The sequence below is a fragment of the Lycium ferocissimum genome, chromosome 6 (assembly GCF_029784015.1).
Source record: "Lycium ferocissimum isolate CSIRO_LF1 chromosome 6, AGI_CSIRO_Lferr_CH_V1, whole genome shotgun sequence".
NCBI lineage: Eukaryota > Viridiplantae > Streptophyta > Magnoliopsida > Solanales > Solanaceae > Lycium > Lycium ferocissimum.
The window spans coordinates 25293880-25312731 of NC_081347.1; the positions used below are offsets into that span (position 1 = coordinate 25293880).

The 18852-nt window shown below is 36.1% G+C and overlaps 2 protein-coding genes and 1 long non-coding RNA gene across 7 annotated transcripts; 1 reads left to right on the plus strand and 2 right to left on the minus strand.

Moving 5' to 3' along the window:
- Positions 1-1733: 1733 nt before the first annotated feature.
- Positions 1734-6620, minus strand: LOC132059557 (uncharacterized). Of its 3 annotated transcripts, XR_009415637.1 has the most exons (6): positions 6509-6590; positions 6077-6150; positions 5073-5145; positions 3478-3570; positions 1901-2118; positions 1734-1797 (listed from the first exon to the last, which is right to left on the minus strand). It is a non-coding gene; the product is annotated as an uncharacterized LOC132059557 (long non-coding RNA). The 3 variants fall into 3 exon arrangements; XR_009415636.1 differs by having other exon boundaries at positions 1734-2118; XR_009415638.1 differs by lacking the exon at positions 6077-6150 and having other exon boundaries at positions 1734-2118; positions 6509-6620.
- A 2185-nt stretch (positions 6621-8805) lies between these two features.
- Positions 8806-16288, plus strand: LOC132059559 (uncharacterized). Of its 3 annotated transcripts, XR_009415639.1 has the most exons (6): positions 8806-9201; positions 9966-10016; positions 13405-13538; positions 15270-15424; positions 15527-15969; positions 16076-16288. XR_009415639.1 is itself a non-coding variant. In XM_059452185.1 (5 exons), the coding sequence occupies exons 1-5, from the start codon at positions 8914-8916 to the stop codon at positions 15703-15705; spliced, it is 807 nt and encodes a 268-aa protein (XP_059308168.1). In that variant the 5' UTR covers positions 8806-8913; the 3' UTR covers positions 15706-16288. The 3 variants fall into 3 exon arrangements, 2 of the variants coding, with proteins under 2 accessions (XP_059308168.1, XP_059308169.1); XM_059452185.1 differs by having other exon boundaries at positions 15527-16288; XM_059452186.1 differs by having other exon boundaries at positions 8809-9201; positions 15324-15424; positions 15527-16288.
- A 31-nt stretch (positions 16289-16319) lies between these two features.
- On the minus strand, positions 16320-18737 carry LOC132059558 (putative serine/threonine-protein kinase). The gene is made up of 5 exons (XM_059452184.1): positions 18214-18737; positions 18013-18128; positions 17658-17918; positions 17379-17579; positions 16320-17306 (listed from the first exon to the last, which is right to left on the minus strand). Exons 1-5 carry the CDS (start codon positions 18617-18619, stop codon positions 17238-17240), a joined length of 1053 nt encoding a protein of 350 aa, XP_059308167.1. The 5' UTR covers positions 18620-18737; the 3' UTR covers positions 16320-17237.
- Positions 18738-18852: the final 115 nt, after the last annotated feature.

Consider the following 18852-nt stretch of genomic DNA (forward strand, 5'->3'; position numbering starts at 1 on the left):
TCCAACAAAGTGAAGGCGACTAGAATTGCAAATCCACCAAAGCTACTTCGGATTGTTGCAAAATCACCAACTCCACCAACAATATTATAATTGCAAAATTAATAATTGAAACTAGAATAAGACTTTATAATATTTAATTGAGAGAAATTTAAAGTGACTAATTGTTGCAAAGTAACTATAATTGAGAGATTGAGAGAAAGAGAAGAGTGAATTGGTGTGGATTAAAATGAAAATGGAGAGGGGTTTATATAGGGGTGGGGGATGGGTTAAAGTGTTAAAAAAAAAGTTTGGGGGGGTTGGGAGGGCCAAAAGGGGAGTTTGAAACCGTTTGGCAACGACCATTTTTGCAAATGGACCGTTGGCCAACGGTCCAGTCCAATGTCCCAACGGCTACATTTAAAAAAAAAAAAAAATTGACCGGTTTAACCGGATTAACCGGTCCGGTTCCGGTCCCAAAAATATCGAAACCGGACCGGATAGTATTAAACGGTTAATCGGAACCGGTAAACTGGTTTTATCGATCTGGTTACCGGTTTGAACCGGTTAACCAAAACTGATTGACAGGCTTAGGTTCGGCCCACCATGCATCATCTCAGCGTAAATTGATGTTTCCCTACATGTGTTTGCAAATCTCTGAAGATTAGACTTAGCACTGTGCTAAGCACGACGGAATACTTGGAAGCTCGTCAGTCAAGACATTTGGAAGTGTAACACTCCGTAAATTCGGATTAGGTGTGTGTGTTAAATGAGTGTTAATGTGACATTTTAGACATATGAAGTCCTATCGAGATGATTTTGGTTGAAAATAGTTGTTTTACGATCAACACGAATAGTGGGGTGCGTAAGATTCGATAGAATCGACTAAGTTTTCGGTAGGCCTGACTTCCAGCCTATTTACGTGAAGTTACGTAAAGAATTTGAGAAAATTTAAAACATGAAAGTTGTAGCCTTTGAAATATCTTTCTAACGATATAAGGTGGAGCTCAAACGAAGTTGCGAGCAAAGAGTTATGCCGTTTTACTGAAACATGTTTGGGACAACGCCAGAATGCAGCCACAAACTCAGAATGCGACCCCCCAAACCCACTTCGCAATTCAGGTCAGTTTTCAAATGTTACTGGTTTGCGTATGCGACCAGAATGCAGCTGCAAACTCAGAATACGACCGCATATCCCCAACTGGGCAGATATTGTATAAGAACCGGATTTTCTTGAAATTTTCAAACTCACTTATTTTTTGGGCCACTTTTTTAGGAGAAAACAACCTAGGGCTTCTCCAAATATTGCAAGGTGAGTTTTTAAGCATCCTATGATTAAACTATATTAAAATAAAAAGGATTAACATTAGATTATCATTCCAATCCATAGATTCTTGAAAAAAATCAAAGGAAGAACAATTGAAGCGGACTTTTTGGAGGTGACAGGAAGCTCACTAACAACTAGTGCAGACTAGACGCTTGGTACCTCGATGTATGCATCATCTTCCTCGTCTTAATGTTTGAAATAAAATTACCTTGGGGCTCAAACTTGATAATGTACTCCGAGACATACAAGGCATCTTGCTTCAGAATCTCAAACAGTACCGAAGGGCGACATTCACTCCCGGCAATAACCATCTTAATAAATATTTTGGTGAATTTTTCCCAAGTCATTGAAGGTGTGTCCTATGTCCTGTTCTTCCCCACGCACTTGAACCAAAGGTCATTTACATCTTTCAACTAATAGGCCACTAATCTGACAAATTGATGATCCTTCACCTCTAGCAAGGTGGTAGCCTTATATGTTTCCTCAAGAAAGTCCTGTGAATCAGTAAAAGGATATTGCAATGTTGTTATCACATGGTTATTATGTTCCTCATTATTCTTGAAGTACATATCATCAATAAAAACATTAATATATTACCGAGGAACGACTTCACTTAATGGTGCATTAACAGTTGGCCATAATCCTCTTCAAAGCTCTCAAGAACTTTCTCAAATCTTCCAATTTCTCTCTCTCCATAACTGCCCGCGTATATGAAAATTGGATCCTTCCAACGTGCTTTCACTGCGAGGCCCGTGAGTTATGCCCTTCTAGTAGTGCGAGACCATCGCGGGATCTTAACATAGGTGCTAGCTAAACTGCCAATGAGGAGATAATAGTTGTGTTAGGCCAGAAATATGGGTCGTAATATAATATTAATACTTAGATGTTAATATTTTTTAAACAACTTAGAGCTATAGCTCAGTGTTTAATGTTGTGCATATTCTACGAATGGTTGCAGGATCGATTCCCAGGAACATCTTTTGGTGCTTATCATTTTGTTGGGTCATTAAAGGCACATTATACAGTGCCAAAAAGAACTAATAGGGCCTCGATCCTGGGTCAAAGCTGTGGAAAGCCACGGCTTTAGATAGTGCACCAAATACACTTATATTGTGACTAGACAGCCCGTGCATGGCACGGTCATATGCGCCACTTGTTTGTGTTAATCAGTATATTGTGACTAGATAGCCCGTGCATGGCACGGTCATATGTGCCACTTGTTTGTGTTAATCAGACCTTTTTTTACATCAAAGTAAAAGACATTAGAGTCCTTGGAGATATACACACTTCTTTAACTCTTTCTTGAACACATGGACTATGTGGAAAATGAACAAATCTCAAATGACATGCCAAAGCAGGCAACTTTCTATATATGGTTCACACCGAAAACTATAGCGTGCCTTAACTGAAGCTATAGTCTAGTATGACACTACCCCCTGCTCTTTTTTTTTTTTTTTTTTTTTTTGTTTTTACCCTTTCCACTTTGGCTTCATTACCAACAAACACAGCTACTCAATTACCAAAGGTATTTAGCACCAATAACATGTGTCAGTCAAGAATAACTTGCTGTTAGATCAAATTTTGCAACAATTTTTAAGTCAACCAGCTTCAACTGCAACTTTTGATGATGAACTACTTGCAAAGTAATTCCCATTGAATTCTATGAAAAGTCTTAATTGATCAGCAAGCAACAACTTTCATTTTTGCTTCTTATTGGTTTTCTTCTCATCCAATAGAATAATACCTAAGCATAGACATATTTTACTCTCTTCAGCCAATTTCCTAGAAATTTATTGAAGAACGATCGAGAAAGGTTCATCTTCAAAATTCTAATTAGAAATATATTCCTTTCAGCAGAAGAAGAATAAATTTTAAACACACAAACATATTGTTATGTGCACAAATTATAACCAATTACAACATTTGAAGGTTAAAACAGAATCAAGTTACCAAGCAAACAATTGTACAAAGAAAAAGGTCTCTTCCCTGACTACTAAATTCTATACACAAATAATAGATGTTATAACATAACAGTGAAACGTACAAACATTCAATCCATGTGAAGCTTTGTATAACAACATAATGCACAAAGAAACAGTTCCATGCCTACTCTCAAAATAATTGGAGGAAAAAAATGAAAGACACGAGCAAAATTCAATGCAGTGTCAACTTACCTGTTAACTGTATAACTGTAGCTAATGGTGCAGTAGTTTGATATACTCAACACTGGACATATTGATAGTGCATTGCCAAGCATTTTTCAGTCACTGAGATATCAATAAAAATCAATAGGTAAGATTGCATTTGCATAAACACATTTTTGGTTGATTAAGTCAAAGCATACAGAAAATTTAGAAGTACAAAATGTAGAAATCCAAATTAAGTAACATATGATATACACTACAATTTCTTCCAAGTCAACTCTCTTCTATGTTGGCTCATAATCACCCAGTGAAAACGATACAACTCATATTGATTCTTAGAAGAAGTACAGAAATCACCCGGCAAGGCCAAGTACTGAACCATGCAACGACACAACCGTACTAACATTAACTCCCTAAAGAAACTAAGAACGTATATCTTCATAAGTAGCAACCAGTATATCCAAAAGACTAAAGCAGTTATGAGCATCGCTCTTAATGGAGCATGAGATGCCTTGTCAAAGCTTAATTACTTAGTATTTTCTTACCCCATACATCAAATGCAAAAGCAAATATAGAAAATTTGCACACTGAAAAATATAGAAAGAGCTTCACTCTAGGAGAGGAAAGTGAATTTGTGCCTTACAACAATTAGATTAAGGGAAACTGAAAAGCAAACTTCCATGTATTACTGTAGGAAGACATTAGCGGATCCAAAATTTGAACTTTATGGGTTCCTATACCGACCTCAAACTAATAGATACGAACAAGAATTGATTCATAGTCAAATATTTATAAATATTTTATAAATTACTTAATACAAGTATAGAGTATGAACAAAGCCTATGGGGTTCACATGAACCCATACCTTATAGTCTACGTTCGGCCGTGCACATAAAATACTGGTCATCACAAGCTAGAAGAGTTAATGGGCACCATTGTTTCTGATTTTGAGGGAATAAAGATAAAACTCAAAGTTAGGGCTTCCCTGCTTCAAGATCCATCATATTTATTTTGTCTTTCTTAGATGAGTACTCAAGTGACCTCCCCATCCCATGTGAGATTGTGCGCCTTTAAAAAAAGGGCGGATTCATATTTAAATTCAAAAGCAGTGAGAACTTCTCTATTCCCTGATGTTTTTGTTGCGTACTTAGAGCTATAGCTATGCCAATAGAGTTCACATAGACTGAAGTTTTCACCTCTACTCTTCCCTCCATCTGAGAGCTAGTTGTACCTAACTCTATTTATTTATTTCAATCTTGTGTCTAATGACATGTCATCTAAAAGTTTAGTCTCGTTTTAAAAAAAAAAAAAAAGATTAAGTGAAAATTGCCCAGGGAGCTTTCTGAGTACATAAAGCAGAGCACACCATGTCTTTCTTTGTTTTCCTTACCATTTTTAGCATATGCTGGTTTAAAGTTTCACATTTATGTTTATAAAATGTTGAGACGCTTCAAGGTGAGTTCGTTTTCCCTTAACTTTTAAGAACTTATCACATGAATTTTACATTAATTTATTAAATTTTGCTGTTAAATTAGACTTCAGTTGAAAGCGATTTGCTCCTAGAGTGAAAGAAGAAGAAAAAAAATGCATAACTCGAGTAAGGACAGAGCTTAATTCCAGAGTACCTATGTTCCAAATTATGCAACGAAGGAACCCATATCTCTTCAAAGCTTGCAATTTTCTGCTGAAGGCGAGGGGCTACATGCAATAGACATTAGAAATAAGCAAATCGTCACTAATTAAGTTCTGACAGAAAACCTCCACCAGTCTGACAACACTTTCAACCGTGAAAGCTGGAAAAGCAGCCTTCAGTATTTTCTAAACGCCTTACCTCATTCAGGGTAAAGAAATTTCACACAACATAGAACATGGAAAAAAAAAATAAAAACAAAAATTGCTACATCTAAAATAGCGATAAGCAAATACAAATATTTACTTGGAAAATTGAAACAGACATTTGCACACAATTAACTCATGCTGCAATCTTAAGGAGGGAATATGATGAGATAAACATGCAATTGCAGAAACTTAGTATATTCTCATTAGATCTATGTCCAAATGAATCTTAGGATAGTCAAATTGAAGGGGCCATGTCTTAATGATATATAAAATATGTGAATACCTCTACTAAACATGGATAGATACATGCCTCTACCAAGTTCTTCGTGAAACCCCGAAGAACTGACCCTCTTTTATACCTGTTCCCTCATCTTTCTTCATAAATATTGAACACCTAGGATGAGCTTTCTTTGGTACACCCCTGTCCAAAACTATTCTCACCCTCAAGAAATTGTAAATTCTTTTTTCAGTTATTCAACTTAGTAGATATGGAATAGAAAGAGGCACAATCTTTCTGACTAAAAACAAAGTTAGGGAAAATTTGGACTTTGGAATCCAATGAGTGGATATATTGCTTAAGAAGAACAGGCGATTGTTACCTTGCCTAAAAATATCTAACTGAAGCTTCAACAATAAAGGTTAGACTCCATTGTTGTTTAAAAGCTAGTATTAAAATAAAAAATATTGGTAAAGCAAGGAATGAAGCCTTTTTAGATTGAAGCACTAATTTCATTCAAAGAGAGATTTAGCAATGAAACTAAACAAAATTCAAAAGTAGCAATCGGCTCACCACGAGTCCACGACGTTCATTCCAGCATAGTATTACAACAATAAAATTTTACTCAGCTCAATTATTAGCAAAATCTGCAGTACGAAATACAACATAAAATTAGAGCAGAAATCTTAATTTTTACTATTTATTTAAAGCCGTAGCTAACACATGCAAGCACAGATAACAACTTGATGAAAGTCAGAGGAAATCAGACCCTAATTTTTTTTTTTTATTTTAAAAACAAGATAAAAACACATGCATGGTTGAGAAGGCAGAGGAAAAACACAAAGTAAACAAAAAAGTAGCAAGAGGCAAGAGAAATCCAAACACAATACCAGAAGGAAGCACATAAAAATACTAAAAGATAAAAGGAGGAGTTCTAAGGAGACATCACAAGATAAACAACAAAAATTGAGCAGAAGGAAAACAGAAAGAAGAATGACAACACACCTGAAAGAGCGAGATAGCAAGCAGAACGAAGAAAGATGGAACACTAAAGTGAGAATAAGGCACCAAAGTGGGAAACAAGAAGATAAAAGGGTCTGTCTAGAGTTGAACACGTGTATAGAGGAAGAAAAGAGTTGCACAACCCAAATTACCATAATACCCTTCGTCGTCAATGGGCTCACACTTATTATATAGTTAAAAAAAGAGTGCACAGTTAAATATATATTACGTTTTCGCAGTATATATACACATTTATATACAAAAAAATTCCCGAAGTTACTGACTGCACGTGCCCTCCCTCCTCACCACGTGGGTCCGCCTCTGTCTCGGGGCGTGGTTGTCAGCTCAGGCCCCTTCCTCGCAGTGGTCCCGCGATCAGTTCAAAATGCATTGCCTCTGCATTTTAGCAACCTAACGCTTTTCTGCGGCGGGCTCACAACACGATCACCTTTGATCTGCTTAGGTGAGCTCCTCACGGTAGGTTCACCATCTAATAAAATTTCATATTTCTTGGTTTTGGTTGAACCATATTTCCTTGCAGTGCCCTGTAGCTTGTCCCTATTTTCAACTTTGATTTTTGACATCTTTTTGATACTTTGATATTTTAACCTTTTTTCAACTCATTCCTAGCATTTATAATCATACCGGCACTTCACTTTCATCATATCACGTAATCAGATTCATAATTAGCATAATAAGAGTTCAATATCTACAAGGCTTTAAAGAATCCAACACTAGAAATGCAGTGTTTCGTTATCTTTTTCATATCAGCACAAAATCCAGGATTAGCATTGCAGTGGTTGGTTGTTATTTTTGTTTGCCAGTATAAATAGAAATTATACATGTTATGCAGGAATTTATGTATTACAGTATTTTATGTTAGATAGAAGGTGGAATAAAAATATCAAAATCGGTAATACTTGGATTAAATTAACTAAAATGATGAAAAAATCCTCATGTATTACATAATTTTGCTTATGAAAAGAAATTAAACAATTTATTTAATAACTGAACAAAACATATTTCAATCCTTGAATTATGAATAATGCAATATTTATTCTTGCATTACTGTTCATACTGTTCATACATTTTATCCTTACTAATCCCTTAATTATCTTTTTTCTTTTGCACGGCCGATTGCCCTTCAAAGGTGCTGGTTTTTTAGTTTTTGCCCCTCAAATTGCTGGTCTTTAGTTTTTACCCTTCGCTTAAAAAAGTGATCAAAAATATCCCTAAATTTTGGGTTCAAACTCTCACTCAGTCAAAAAAAAAAAATCGCAAAGCAAGGCTTCTCGAAAAGTCTATCTTATAAGTTATCTTTTTACTATGCTAGAATTTTACAAAAGTTATAGGCCTAATTTTGTAACGAAACTCAGCCTTGCAATTTTTTTATTTTTGATTGAGCGGGTTCGAACTCAGAACCTTGGATATTTTAGGTGAAGGAAAAAATTAAAGACCAGCAATTTGAGGGGTACAAATTAAAGGCCACCCCCAAATAAGGCAATCGTGCAAATTGCCCCTTAATTAGTAATCGCTACACAACTTGTTTCTTAACTAAATGACCCATCATTGTTCGCATCCAGAAAAGAAAGACAAGAAAAGTTTCAATAAATTTGAACTAAAAAATGATATGATAAATACAGAAAAAACTTTAATATGGATAGATAATAATAATAAACCATGGAATTAGTATTTGTTAAAATTGCATTTACAATCTTTCCTGCACTGATATAACTTATTTTATGATAAACAACTTTTTTAATTTGTAATATAAAAAAATATTACTAATTTCATACTAGAAAAAAGCTTAATCACTTGTTCCTAGCTGGCTTAATCCATATGCAGCTCCTAAATTTGTCCCTTTTTTTCATTTTGGCATTTTAACTGGGTGATGTTCCTATTGAACTCCTGAACTCGTCCTCAAGTGTGTCTATCAAACACAATCTAACTTACATAGTATTCTATCTTCAATGTAGCAATATGCTAATATATATTTTAACTTAATTATGCCATCTTTTAGCTAAAATTAGCAATTAGAATTGAGAGAGAAAAAAAGAATAAGCTCTTAATTAAGTTGGCAGTGAAAGAGCAGAACCAGCAGAAACTAACACATCCGTGACCTGAAGAAAAGCGTATCACACGTCTAAAATATTATTTCAACTTCATTACCATAATTTAATTTTGCTTCTAATATAAAATGGTTTGATAGACATATTTGAGAATGAATTTAGGAATTCAATAGAAATAATATTTAGTTGAAGTGTCAAAATAAAAAAACAAACATATTTAGGAGGCTGGATATGCATTAAGCCTTCCTAGCTATATGTAATAACAAATTATATAGAAGTACAATACAATATACTCCAGTATTAATCACCGTTTAGTTGGGAAGCATTGAAACAGAGGTGATGAAGCTGAGTGTGATTACTGCATATTCTCCGACCACCGTCACACTCAATCCCCATCCTAAAACGACAACGTTTCACTCATTTCCTTGTTCGTTGAGATTCAACAACAAAATCTCAAACTTGTCCCTTACAATTTGTTCCTCCAAATCACCATCCACCGTTGATGAGGTTAATGAATCGCTTAAGGTTGAAATCGGAAGCCCTAAGAATCTACCAAGTTTGTTGTTCCTTCCCAAATTGAGCTTAAGTGACAGAGCTTTCTTTCTCTTAGCCTTCATCGCTTGCACGGTAATGACAATTAATTAAATTCTTTTCTTTCCTTCATATTTGCCATTTAAACGTTGACTGCACCTTTTTTTTTTTTTTTTTCCTCCAAATGAAATACTCTTCGAGAAGGGATATTTTCAAAAATATACAGCTTTTGAAAATATTTACGCCACATACAATATTATACAGCATTATACCGGGGGAAAAAAGCATTATACATAATGTTGTATAATAGTGTATAAAAGGCGTTTATACACAAATATGGGCTACATGGCGTAAATATTTTCAAAAATAGACATAGAGCATAATTTCCCTTTTTAAAATGTAAGTAAATTTTACTCGATGCATCCCAAATTATATGAGGTGTTTGGTCAAGCACGTAGTTTAAGAAAAAAAAAGGAAGACTTTTAAATCATGTGGTCTCTAATGTCAATTGAACATTCCAACTTACAAAATGATCATCTAGGCACCTCAACTTGTCTTCTGTGTCAGTTGAACACTCCAACTTTACAAACTGATCATCTATACACTTTCAAAATTAATGTGCCACGTCAGCATCGGGTGTCCATGAGACACATTGGGGACGAGTTGAGGTGTTTAGATGTGAATTCTCAAAGTTGGAGTGGTTAGTTGCCAGTTGGGGCCAAGTTAAGGTGTCTATCTATGTGTTGTGCCAATTAAATATAGTCTTTGAAATTGCATTTTGAAAGTGTAACTAAATTTTATGAGATGTTCTTTGTTATGTTTTGGTGCCAATGGGTGATGCTAATGATTGTTAAATGCAGACGTCGGTGGCTTTCACAAGTCTGGTAGTTGCAGCTGTACCAACACTATTTGTGAGTCCTCTTGATCTCTTGCTTGGCAATTTCTTAATTCTTTGGTTTATGCATTCCTAATTTTCTTACCTTTATAGAGATCATATTAGAAGGGTGTTTGCAACTCCTTTTGTGTAAAGCATTTTATATGTATAATCTTTTCCGTGAAACTTACATAGGCCGGGCATCTATGCTAATAAATAGAAGCTAAGCGTGTGCTTTGAGGTGAAAGCCAGGTTTTTATGCTACTGAGGATATGTTGAGGGATTCTGTTCGAGTGTATGGTGAGAATGTCTTGCCATGATATATTGTATAAATGTTATAATTGGATGCAATATAAAAAGTTATGTGCAACCCTCTTAGTTTAGTTTCCTTTTGGCTGGAGTGAACAAATAATTTTCTGAGATGTCAGTGTCATTGAAGCTTGTACAAATTCTTTTAGTAGTTAGTTTAATGCTGAGAGACTTGGCTCTACAAGAAGTGTGAGGTAAATTGTAACTCTAAACGGAAATGGGTCAAAAATGCGCCTAACGTATTGAAAATGGTTTAAACTTTCCCTTCTTCTACCTATTGGATCATACTGCCCTTAATGTTAATTTTCGGGTTAATAATGCCCCTCCTTCACCTATTGACCGTATTTGCCCTTAACGTTTATTTTGGGGCTAAAATGCCCCTTGTTTTAGCGGAGTTATGAGATGGCATGTGTGGGGCTTTAATTAAATAGGTGGCACTGATTTATTAGTCTCATGTGGCCACATCTGTGAATAACCTGACCTATCCGGGTTAACCCAAAACAGTTAGAAATCATTTGTCCGTACTCAGTTTCATGGATGAATTATGTTTTGCGACTGAATGGATTCAAAAGACAACCTGGTCTTCTTCATTTGAAGCTGTGATTTTCTGTTCAAAACTGCTGCAAACACAAACTACAATCGGTATCATATCTTGGTTCAATTCAGCTTCTTCACCTTTTAACGATGGTGGATTCTTAGAAATTCATCCCCTACAATTCCGAACAAATAAATTCAGATGGGTCGGTTTATTTATGGGTTGGGTCTAATATCCACATGGACCAATAAATCAATACCACCTAGTAATAAAAATCTACATGTCATCTCATAATCACGTTAAAAGGAGTTACATTTTTAATCATAAAGGGAAATTGGGGTCCAATACGTGGAAGGAGGGACATTTTTAACTCAAAATCAACATTAAGGGCAATTATGGTCCAATAGGTGGAAGAAGGGCAAATTTGAACCATTTTCAATATGTTAGGGGCATTTTTGACCCTTTTAAAATGTCATAACATGTTAGAAGCCTTCTCCACCCTTGTCATAACATGCGACGCCGGCATCTATGAGGAATGCTATGTTACCTTCTCAAAAAAAAATCTTAAAATAGAGAAATAGTTCAGCTTTATTCTTCTTTCTCTTGCATTAGTTTGGGTTGTGAATAGTCTTTAGAAGGTTCAATAGACCTCGAAGTATAACAGTTATACAAGCTCCAAAATTATCATCATAAGTTCGTATAGTTATTTGATTTGTAGGAGTATACTATATTGATTTTCTAATTTTAGTAAAATATCATAACGTATACGTACACATGTGTTGTAGTCTACATAGATTAATTCATGAGTAGTCCTACTTGAGCACCCTCTAAGCTTTACAATGAAGAGATTGATTTACAATGAAGGTTTGTTTTATATATTGATTATTGCGCTAATCAAGGTCAAAATTGATCTCAATGTGTTGCACCCAAGGGTGTGGTGTAGTTGTTAATGAAGTCGAAGGAGAATCATGAGGTCTTAAGTTCGAAATTCGTCCTGTCTGCCTAAGTTTTAGTGGACTGAGTAATAATCGAGATGTGTGCAAGCTGCTCACAAATAACACCATTAATGCCCAAGTTTTCAATCAGACTGCATCATTTTCCATTTAGAGATACTGCCCAAGTTTCACAAGCTAAGCGTTGACCTGATATGACTCCCCACCATCCGTTGTAACATAATGTTTGTGAATCAATTACATCGTAAGTTGCCCACTGCCCTGGAAATGAAAAACTCTCGTTGAAAGCAGGAAAGTTATCCGGTAAGCAAGGTCTTTGATTGATGTTCCTAAATAAGGTTGATCAAATTTAACTGTTGGAGCTTTCTCTATATCTTAATTGATTTGCCATGCTCTTCGCTTAGGTTCTTTCTAAATGAGCCATCCCTTGTTTGCTCTTGGATTGGACTAAACGGCAATCCTTACCGTGGAAGCAGACCTTGTTATTCTTCTCCCTTCAATGAAGTAGATAAGTACACTAGGGTTGAAATGCTCTTTTCTCATGTATGTGGATTACTTAGTCGATTACCTGATTGCACAGGAATATAGTCTCATTCTAAGGTAGAGCTCTTAGAGTCCTACTTAAAGTTAAAGGTAGTTCTTTAGCTAAAGCAAGGAGAGTAGAAACTGAGGGAAAAACCTACGTTCTTACTCGGAATGGGAAAAAGGCTACTAAGATCGGAACTCACGACCTAAGTACTAAGTAACCTTAGGGATAATCTAACCTTCCCCCCTTTGGATCTTGAACTTACCGTTCGTCAACTTCCCTCTTTGTCCTCTCCTTGCCACCCCCATGCTGACTGTCCTGTAAACCATCTTGTAGTCATCTTCCCTTTTTCATTATGATTTTCTTAGAATAGCTTCATAAGTCATAGCAACCTTCAGCATCTTATTTGTTGCTTCAAAGTTTAACGCAAGGCTGTATGCCCTTTTTATGTATAAGAACTTGTTGGTTTTACCGTGCAACTGAAAGATTGTAATATAATGATAGATTATTGGTTGTTGCTTGCATTATTTTTTTCTTTTTATTTAAGATAGATATGTAAGGTATTTAAGAGATACAACCCTGTTTAAATCTTACCTTATCAAAAAAAAAAAAAAAAAAAAAAAAAAAAAAAAGAGATACAACCCTGTTTCTGAATTTTATGAAACAAACATCATGTCTAGAAACTTAGTTCTGTCTGTAGTCCTTGTGTTCATGATTTTCAACTTACAACCGGATGTTACACTGTCTAACGCTATCTGCCTACTAGTCAAAGCCTAAACGCCTGTTCTTACACCGAGGCAAAAGAAAAAGGTTTCTTCATTAAAATCTGAAGGATATGCACCTACTGAGAAGGAAGACATTCTTTTCTTGTGCTTGATATGAAAATAATTGTCATAAAGATCTGCTCTTCTTATTAAAAGGATAAGTGGAGTACTCATAGAACTTGGTCTCATTTTTTACACATGCCTTTTCAGAAATGGATACTTGAGACATAACACAAATAATTAACATAACGACCTGTAAGATATGGATTGTGAGAAAAATGCTGATTACTGTGTGATTGTGGAGCCAATAGTTCGACTCATTTGATCTTTTTCTGTAGGCGATGCGTAGAGCAGCAATATCTCTGTCAAAGTTGGCAGATACTGCTCGAGAGGAGCTTCCTAGTACAATGGCTGCTATCAGGCTGTCTGGGATGGAGATCAGTGACCTTACACTGGAATTGAGTGATTTAAGGTAACAAACTTCCTCATTCAAAAGTGGACTGACCAGTTTCTTTTAGGATAAACTCAATGAAGTTCTTTGAAGATATGAAATATCTGGAAGCAAGATAGTATTGGTATTTCGAAGGGAATAATCATTCCCTAGATATCTCAAGGACTAAGTTGCTTCAACGTAATAATATGCTCCCTTCTTCCCCGTTTATGTGGCACCTTTCGGGTTTCAAGATTCAAACAAGGCTTTATTTGACCATAATTGGTGACCTCATAACCTAGTTTGTTGTCGTCCTTGCCCTACTTGTGTGTCACTGCTAATCCCACTCTCCATAGATCTTCACTTCCTGCAAAGAAGTTTTATCTCATACCTCTGTCACATTTACCGATTTACGAAAACTTTTAATCTCGCTTTTTTCTTGTAGTCTGTTCTCGGAATCATGTATGATAGAAACATATCCTCTAGGAAATGCAAATTAATGCAGTTGTTCACGACATGATAAAAATTCAAATCCATCTCAGGGAAGTATTGTTCAGCTATAGTAAGAGCATTATATTCTTAATAATTCTCCTTGGACAGTTTGGACAGTAAGGTACGAAATCTCTAAACAATTTAACTGGAAGTACACTGGACGAAATTTTTTCTTCTCTCTTTATTAATTAGTAGAATTAAGAAGAGTGAGCTGTATCAACTCTATGGCAGTAGCCGATTATATTTTATTTCTTCGACAGCTTTCCGCTTTGATTGCTCTTCTGTGCTTTACGTACTTGGGTCTTCAATATCAAAAGAACATTAAGTGTCCTCTGGGATTCAGAGTCTGGTGAATCCAACATCAGTGAGGTACAGGTGGAGCAGATTGGATCAAGACTAATTCCAGCTTACTCTCCACCTAACTGGGTTGAGTGGCTAACTAAGAGTTTCTTGCAACTCTCTGATATCATTGTTGAATGGTTTTGAGATATTACCTTTAGATTTGATCGCCTTTCCTAATCCTCTGTGGTAGGCACAATTGGACGTGACTTCCTGCTTTGGTAATGCTCTTAGGCACAAACAAATTTTTGTAACTATGGGAAATCAAAAATAGTATCATTTGTATTGTCTGAGGATCGGTTTTCTATTGATTAATGTGCGAAGGTTGGAGATCACAAAGTTTTTGAATTGCTAGGGTTGAAAAAGGCAGTTTTCTAGAGGGTTACGAGATGTGAAACTAGAGAAGAAATTAATTGGAAAAATACAAGATTCGTGGTAGTTTCTTGGACATTGGGTTTCTAACATGCTATTTGTTGAAAGAAGTTCCTAGGTATTTACCTGTTAATAAGAAAAGGAAAACAGAAAGAAATGTTAGACATCAACTAAGAGCTCATGAGGAAATGGGAATTAAGAAGAGACCTCGTCAAATTCAAAAACAATTCTGATAACACAGTGAGACAATCGAAAATAAGGCTTGTCAACTCTGGCTAAGTTTTGGTGGATAGAGTTACCTGGTACCTGTGATGGTGGGAGGTAGCAGGTACTTGGTGGATTGCAGCTTGTGGGTATTAAAGGTTCATGTTTTACAACAACAACAACAACATACCCAGTGAAATCCCACGGTGTGGGGTCTGGGGAGGGTAAAGTGTACGCAAACCTTACCCCCATCTCAGAAGATAGAGAGGTTGTTTCCGAAAGACCCTCGGCTCATAAAGGTTCATGTTTTAAGTATCAAAATATCTAACCAGTCAAACTCATTAAACCTGGCCAACATTATTTCAGCTGCTTCATACATGTTCCGGAGAGTAATGTTGTTATTGTGCATGTGATGATCAGCCAAGAGATAACTGATGGTGTCAACAAATCTGCTCGAGCTGTGCAAGCAGCAGAAGCTGGAATCAGACAAATTGGGTCTCGTGCTCACCAGCAAACAATGTGTATGATCTCTCTCATATAATATATTCCTTTTATAAAGGTAGATCATATCATGTCTTCCTAGCTTAAGACTCTACTTAGTGTCTGTTTGATTGTGTCATTAGCAATGATTCAGGAGAGAGCAGATCTGCCAGCCATATCTTTGCAGCCAGTTGTAGCTGGTGCAGCAAAGAAGACTTCTCGTGCTGTTAGCCAAGCCACGAGAAGACTCATGAATATGATCTCTGGAGGTGAAAATGGCTCAGAAATGGAAGATGACAGTAAAGTTGACGCGGAATCATAGAGAGTCGGCACTCTTCCACTATTTTACCCTATCATTGGCAGAGTAAACATGTCTATATGTTCCTCACAAAATCTTGAACATGAATAGCACATGTAAAAGCATACTCAGAATGTTTTTCAGTAAATATTTGGCGTATTTCAAGAATGAGATTGGTAGCTACATCTTTGACTCCTCGCATTGTGGGAAGGAGAGTTTCTTCTGCTCGGATTTGCGCTTGAGATTGTCAGAACTGCATGGCTACCATGGTTATCATGTTATTCACAAGTGAGAGCTACTTAATTTGCTTAATTTTATTTTTAAGCATTTGTCAAAAACAATTTGGAACTTTTATCAGGCAGATGATGGCGTCTTTTTACATCGTGAACCACAGATATTTCTTGAGAAGATGCTAGATCTGAAGGAACCAGAGTAGTATGACGGTGGTTTTCAATATTAACTATTGAATTGTATGACCACTTCTATAAATTTATTCTTTTAGGTTTACAACAAGCACGTGTACGTGTGGACTGATTTTTTTTATAGATCAAGTACGTGGATATTTTTTTTTTTTTGGATGAAGGACGATGGTGGGACTTGAAACGTTTGCATGTTCTCTTACCATATTGAATTTCCCTAAATTTGAGGCGCTAATACATCGAGGTCTACCAGATTCTAACCATCAGAAAATGGATTATGTAACTATGGATGTGAGTAGTAAGGTGGATAGTTAGTATGGAAATGTATCATGGCCTATGTTCTTGAATTGTGCAGAATATCTGGCAATACTAGGCCCTGGGATATTGTTGACAGCTTTAACAAGCTGAAGCAGATCACTGATAATTTTTAAATAAGTTAGTTATCTAATAGGTAAAAGCTTCAGTTGATATGTTTAAATGAAAATATGTGGCAGCTTTAAAGGATTGTCTATGTATTTGACCACTGAAACTGACCAAAAAGGATTTATTCACCTTAATACAATCGAAGAAAAATTTGCTCACCGGGTGACAAATAACTGAATGAAAGACGTGATATGTATTCAAGTGTGGTGCTTCGAGAGATTATCTGGAAGGAGCCTTTGCTAAGAATGGAATGTACTGATTTGGGGCATTTCTCTCCTTATTTAGCTTTAAGTGGGAGAGGACTTAAAGCTGTTATAGAGTCTTAATTTGTGATTTTAAAGTTTAAGTTGCCTGATTTAGCGTAAAACACCATATCCAAGTACTTTGTTTAAAGCATTAGTTGAAGCGGTCAAGTTTGCAAACCTCATAGGCCAAATTAAGACTAGAAAAAAGAAGAAGAATAAAGAGTGTTCTTTTGTACAACAGACAAACAACAAGGGATCATTCTTATCATCAATTTACACCCACATAATACAACAAATCACAAATGTTCTCAAGAACCAAAAGGTGGTTTCACCTACAGGATCTCCATGGAAACACCTTTGCTAGCTGTACATCGATCTTAAAAGATTATAACTATAAAAAAGTTGCTCCCAACATAATAACGAACCCTTCAAAAACATGTTACAAACAGAGACACTTTGGTGCTATGTTTCAGACAGGGAGGACACCAACTGAATGGGATTTCCTCACTGCAGCTAATGCACTTTGATCCGCGGCTTTCTAAAACACAAAGATCGACAAGTTAGAACTTTCAAAAAGCTTTTAATTGTTCCATTGATTTGTGTTAATTACCTTGTTGGACAATGTGTTTTTCAAGACTTTGTCCATCTCCTCGAAGACAACATCGATAGTTGGACGACCTTTGCTTGATTTGGCGACACAAAGCACTGCTATTTGAAGTATGGACTCGAAATCCTCACTGTTTATTTCATCTTTTAGCCGCGGGTCCTCAAAGTCTTTTAGGGGCCGTTTATGCATGCTCACATCCTTCGCCTGCACAATTCACAGTAGCTGTGTGTCCATAATTGCTTATTAGTTCTAATTAAGGCTAAAAAAGTGAGGGAGTAGTACCTTTCTTGTTAGTTGGTCTCTGGCATCCAAATCAAGTTCAATGACTTTCTGGCCAGAAAGAACTTGTAAAGCTACTATGCCAAAGCTATAAACGTCACTTGCACAAGTCAACTTTGCATTACTCATATATTCAGGATCCATATAACCTATTGTCCCTCTTACATCTGTAAACACTTTGCTCTCTTCCATTCCCAACATCTTTGCCAGCCCAAAATCTGATAGCTTTGCTCCCAATTCCTCTGTTAAAAGGATATTTGTAAGCTGCATGGATGGTAATTCAAAAAAAGTAAATATTGATCATAAGAAATACTCAATTGACGAGAAAAAATAATTACTTAATTTACTAGCTAGCTACCTTAATATCTCTGTGAACAATGTAGCCATCTATGTAGGTATGGAGATACCTCAATGCAAGTGCACAATCTCTTAAGATTCTTACCCTTTGTTCCCAACTTAGGACCCTGTCTTTCCCTAAAAATTTTTAACAAAATTAATTAAAAGGGTGAAAACTAACAAAGTAGATAGATCTTGAAAAGCAAAGTACTAGTCTACTCACTCAAAAGATGTTGAGCTAGATTTCCAGCAGAGCAATACTCATAGACTAAATATTGCTCACCATCCTCAATGCAACACCCAAAGAGGCAAACAAGATTAGGATGTCTGACTCTTGAAAGATTCTCTAGTTCTCTGGTGAAAGAATCGGACGTATTACTTCTATAAATTTGCTTGATAGCAACTACTTGTCCACTCGGAAGAATCCCTTTGAACACTTGCCCTGCACTACCACGTCCCAGAAATTTCTTCTCCTCTGCAAAATTGATCGCGTTTTCAATCTCAGCTTTTGAGAAACTATATAGACCTGAACAATTAGAAGCAAGCTCCTTTGGCTTCAAACGAAGAAGCTTTCGTCCAGCCCTGGCGTTTCTTGTTACATACTTAACAAGCAAGATCACCATCATCATCCCAAATGTTGCTAAAATTATTGCTAGCAATGCTTCCGCTAAAGAACCTGTGCATTTTTTATGAGTAAGTTAGGATGAGGTATGAAACAATTAATGCTACTTTGTCGAAAATTCATACTTACGCTTGATTTTAATGTAATCTTCACTTGACTTTTCTGTACAAAGAAAGACAAACGTTAGTCAACATTGCAGTTAATTAAAACTAGTACTCCCTTTGTCCAATGTTTGACTTG

Bases quoted from the DNA above. Each gene is read 5' to 3' on its own strand.
- LOC132059559 (XM_059452185.1), top strand. From the start codon at position 8,914: ATGAAGCTGAGTGTGATTACTGCATATTCTCCGACCACCGTCACACTC. The intron at 13,539-15,269 runs GTAACAAACTTC...ACATTATTTCAG, and splicing joins CTGGAATTGAGTGATTTAAG to CTGCTTCATACATGTTCCGG. The intron at 15,425-15,526 runs GTATGATCTCTC...TTGTGTCATTAG, and splicing joins TGCTCACCAGCAAACAATGT to CAATGATTCAGGAGAGAGCA.
- LOC132059558 (XM_059452184.1), bottom strand. From the start codon at position 18,619: ATGATGATGGTGATCTTGCTTGTTAAGTATGTAACAAGAAACGCCAGG. The intron at 17,919-18,012 runs GTAGCTAGCTAG...CCATCCATGCAG, and splicing joins TTGTTCACAGAGATATTAAG to CTTACAAATATCCTTTTAAC. The intron at 17,307-17,378 runs GTAATTAACACA...TTTGTGTTTTAG, and splicing joins AAAACACATTGTCCAACAAG to AAAGCCGCGGATCAAAGTGC.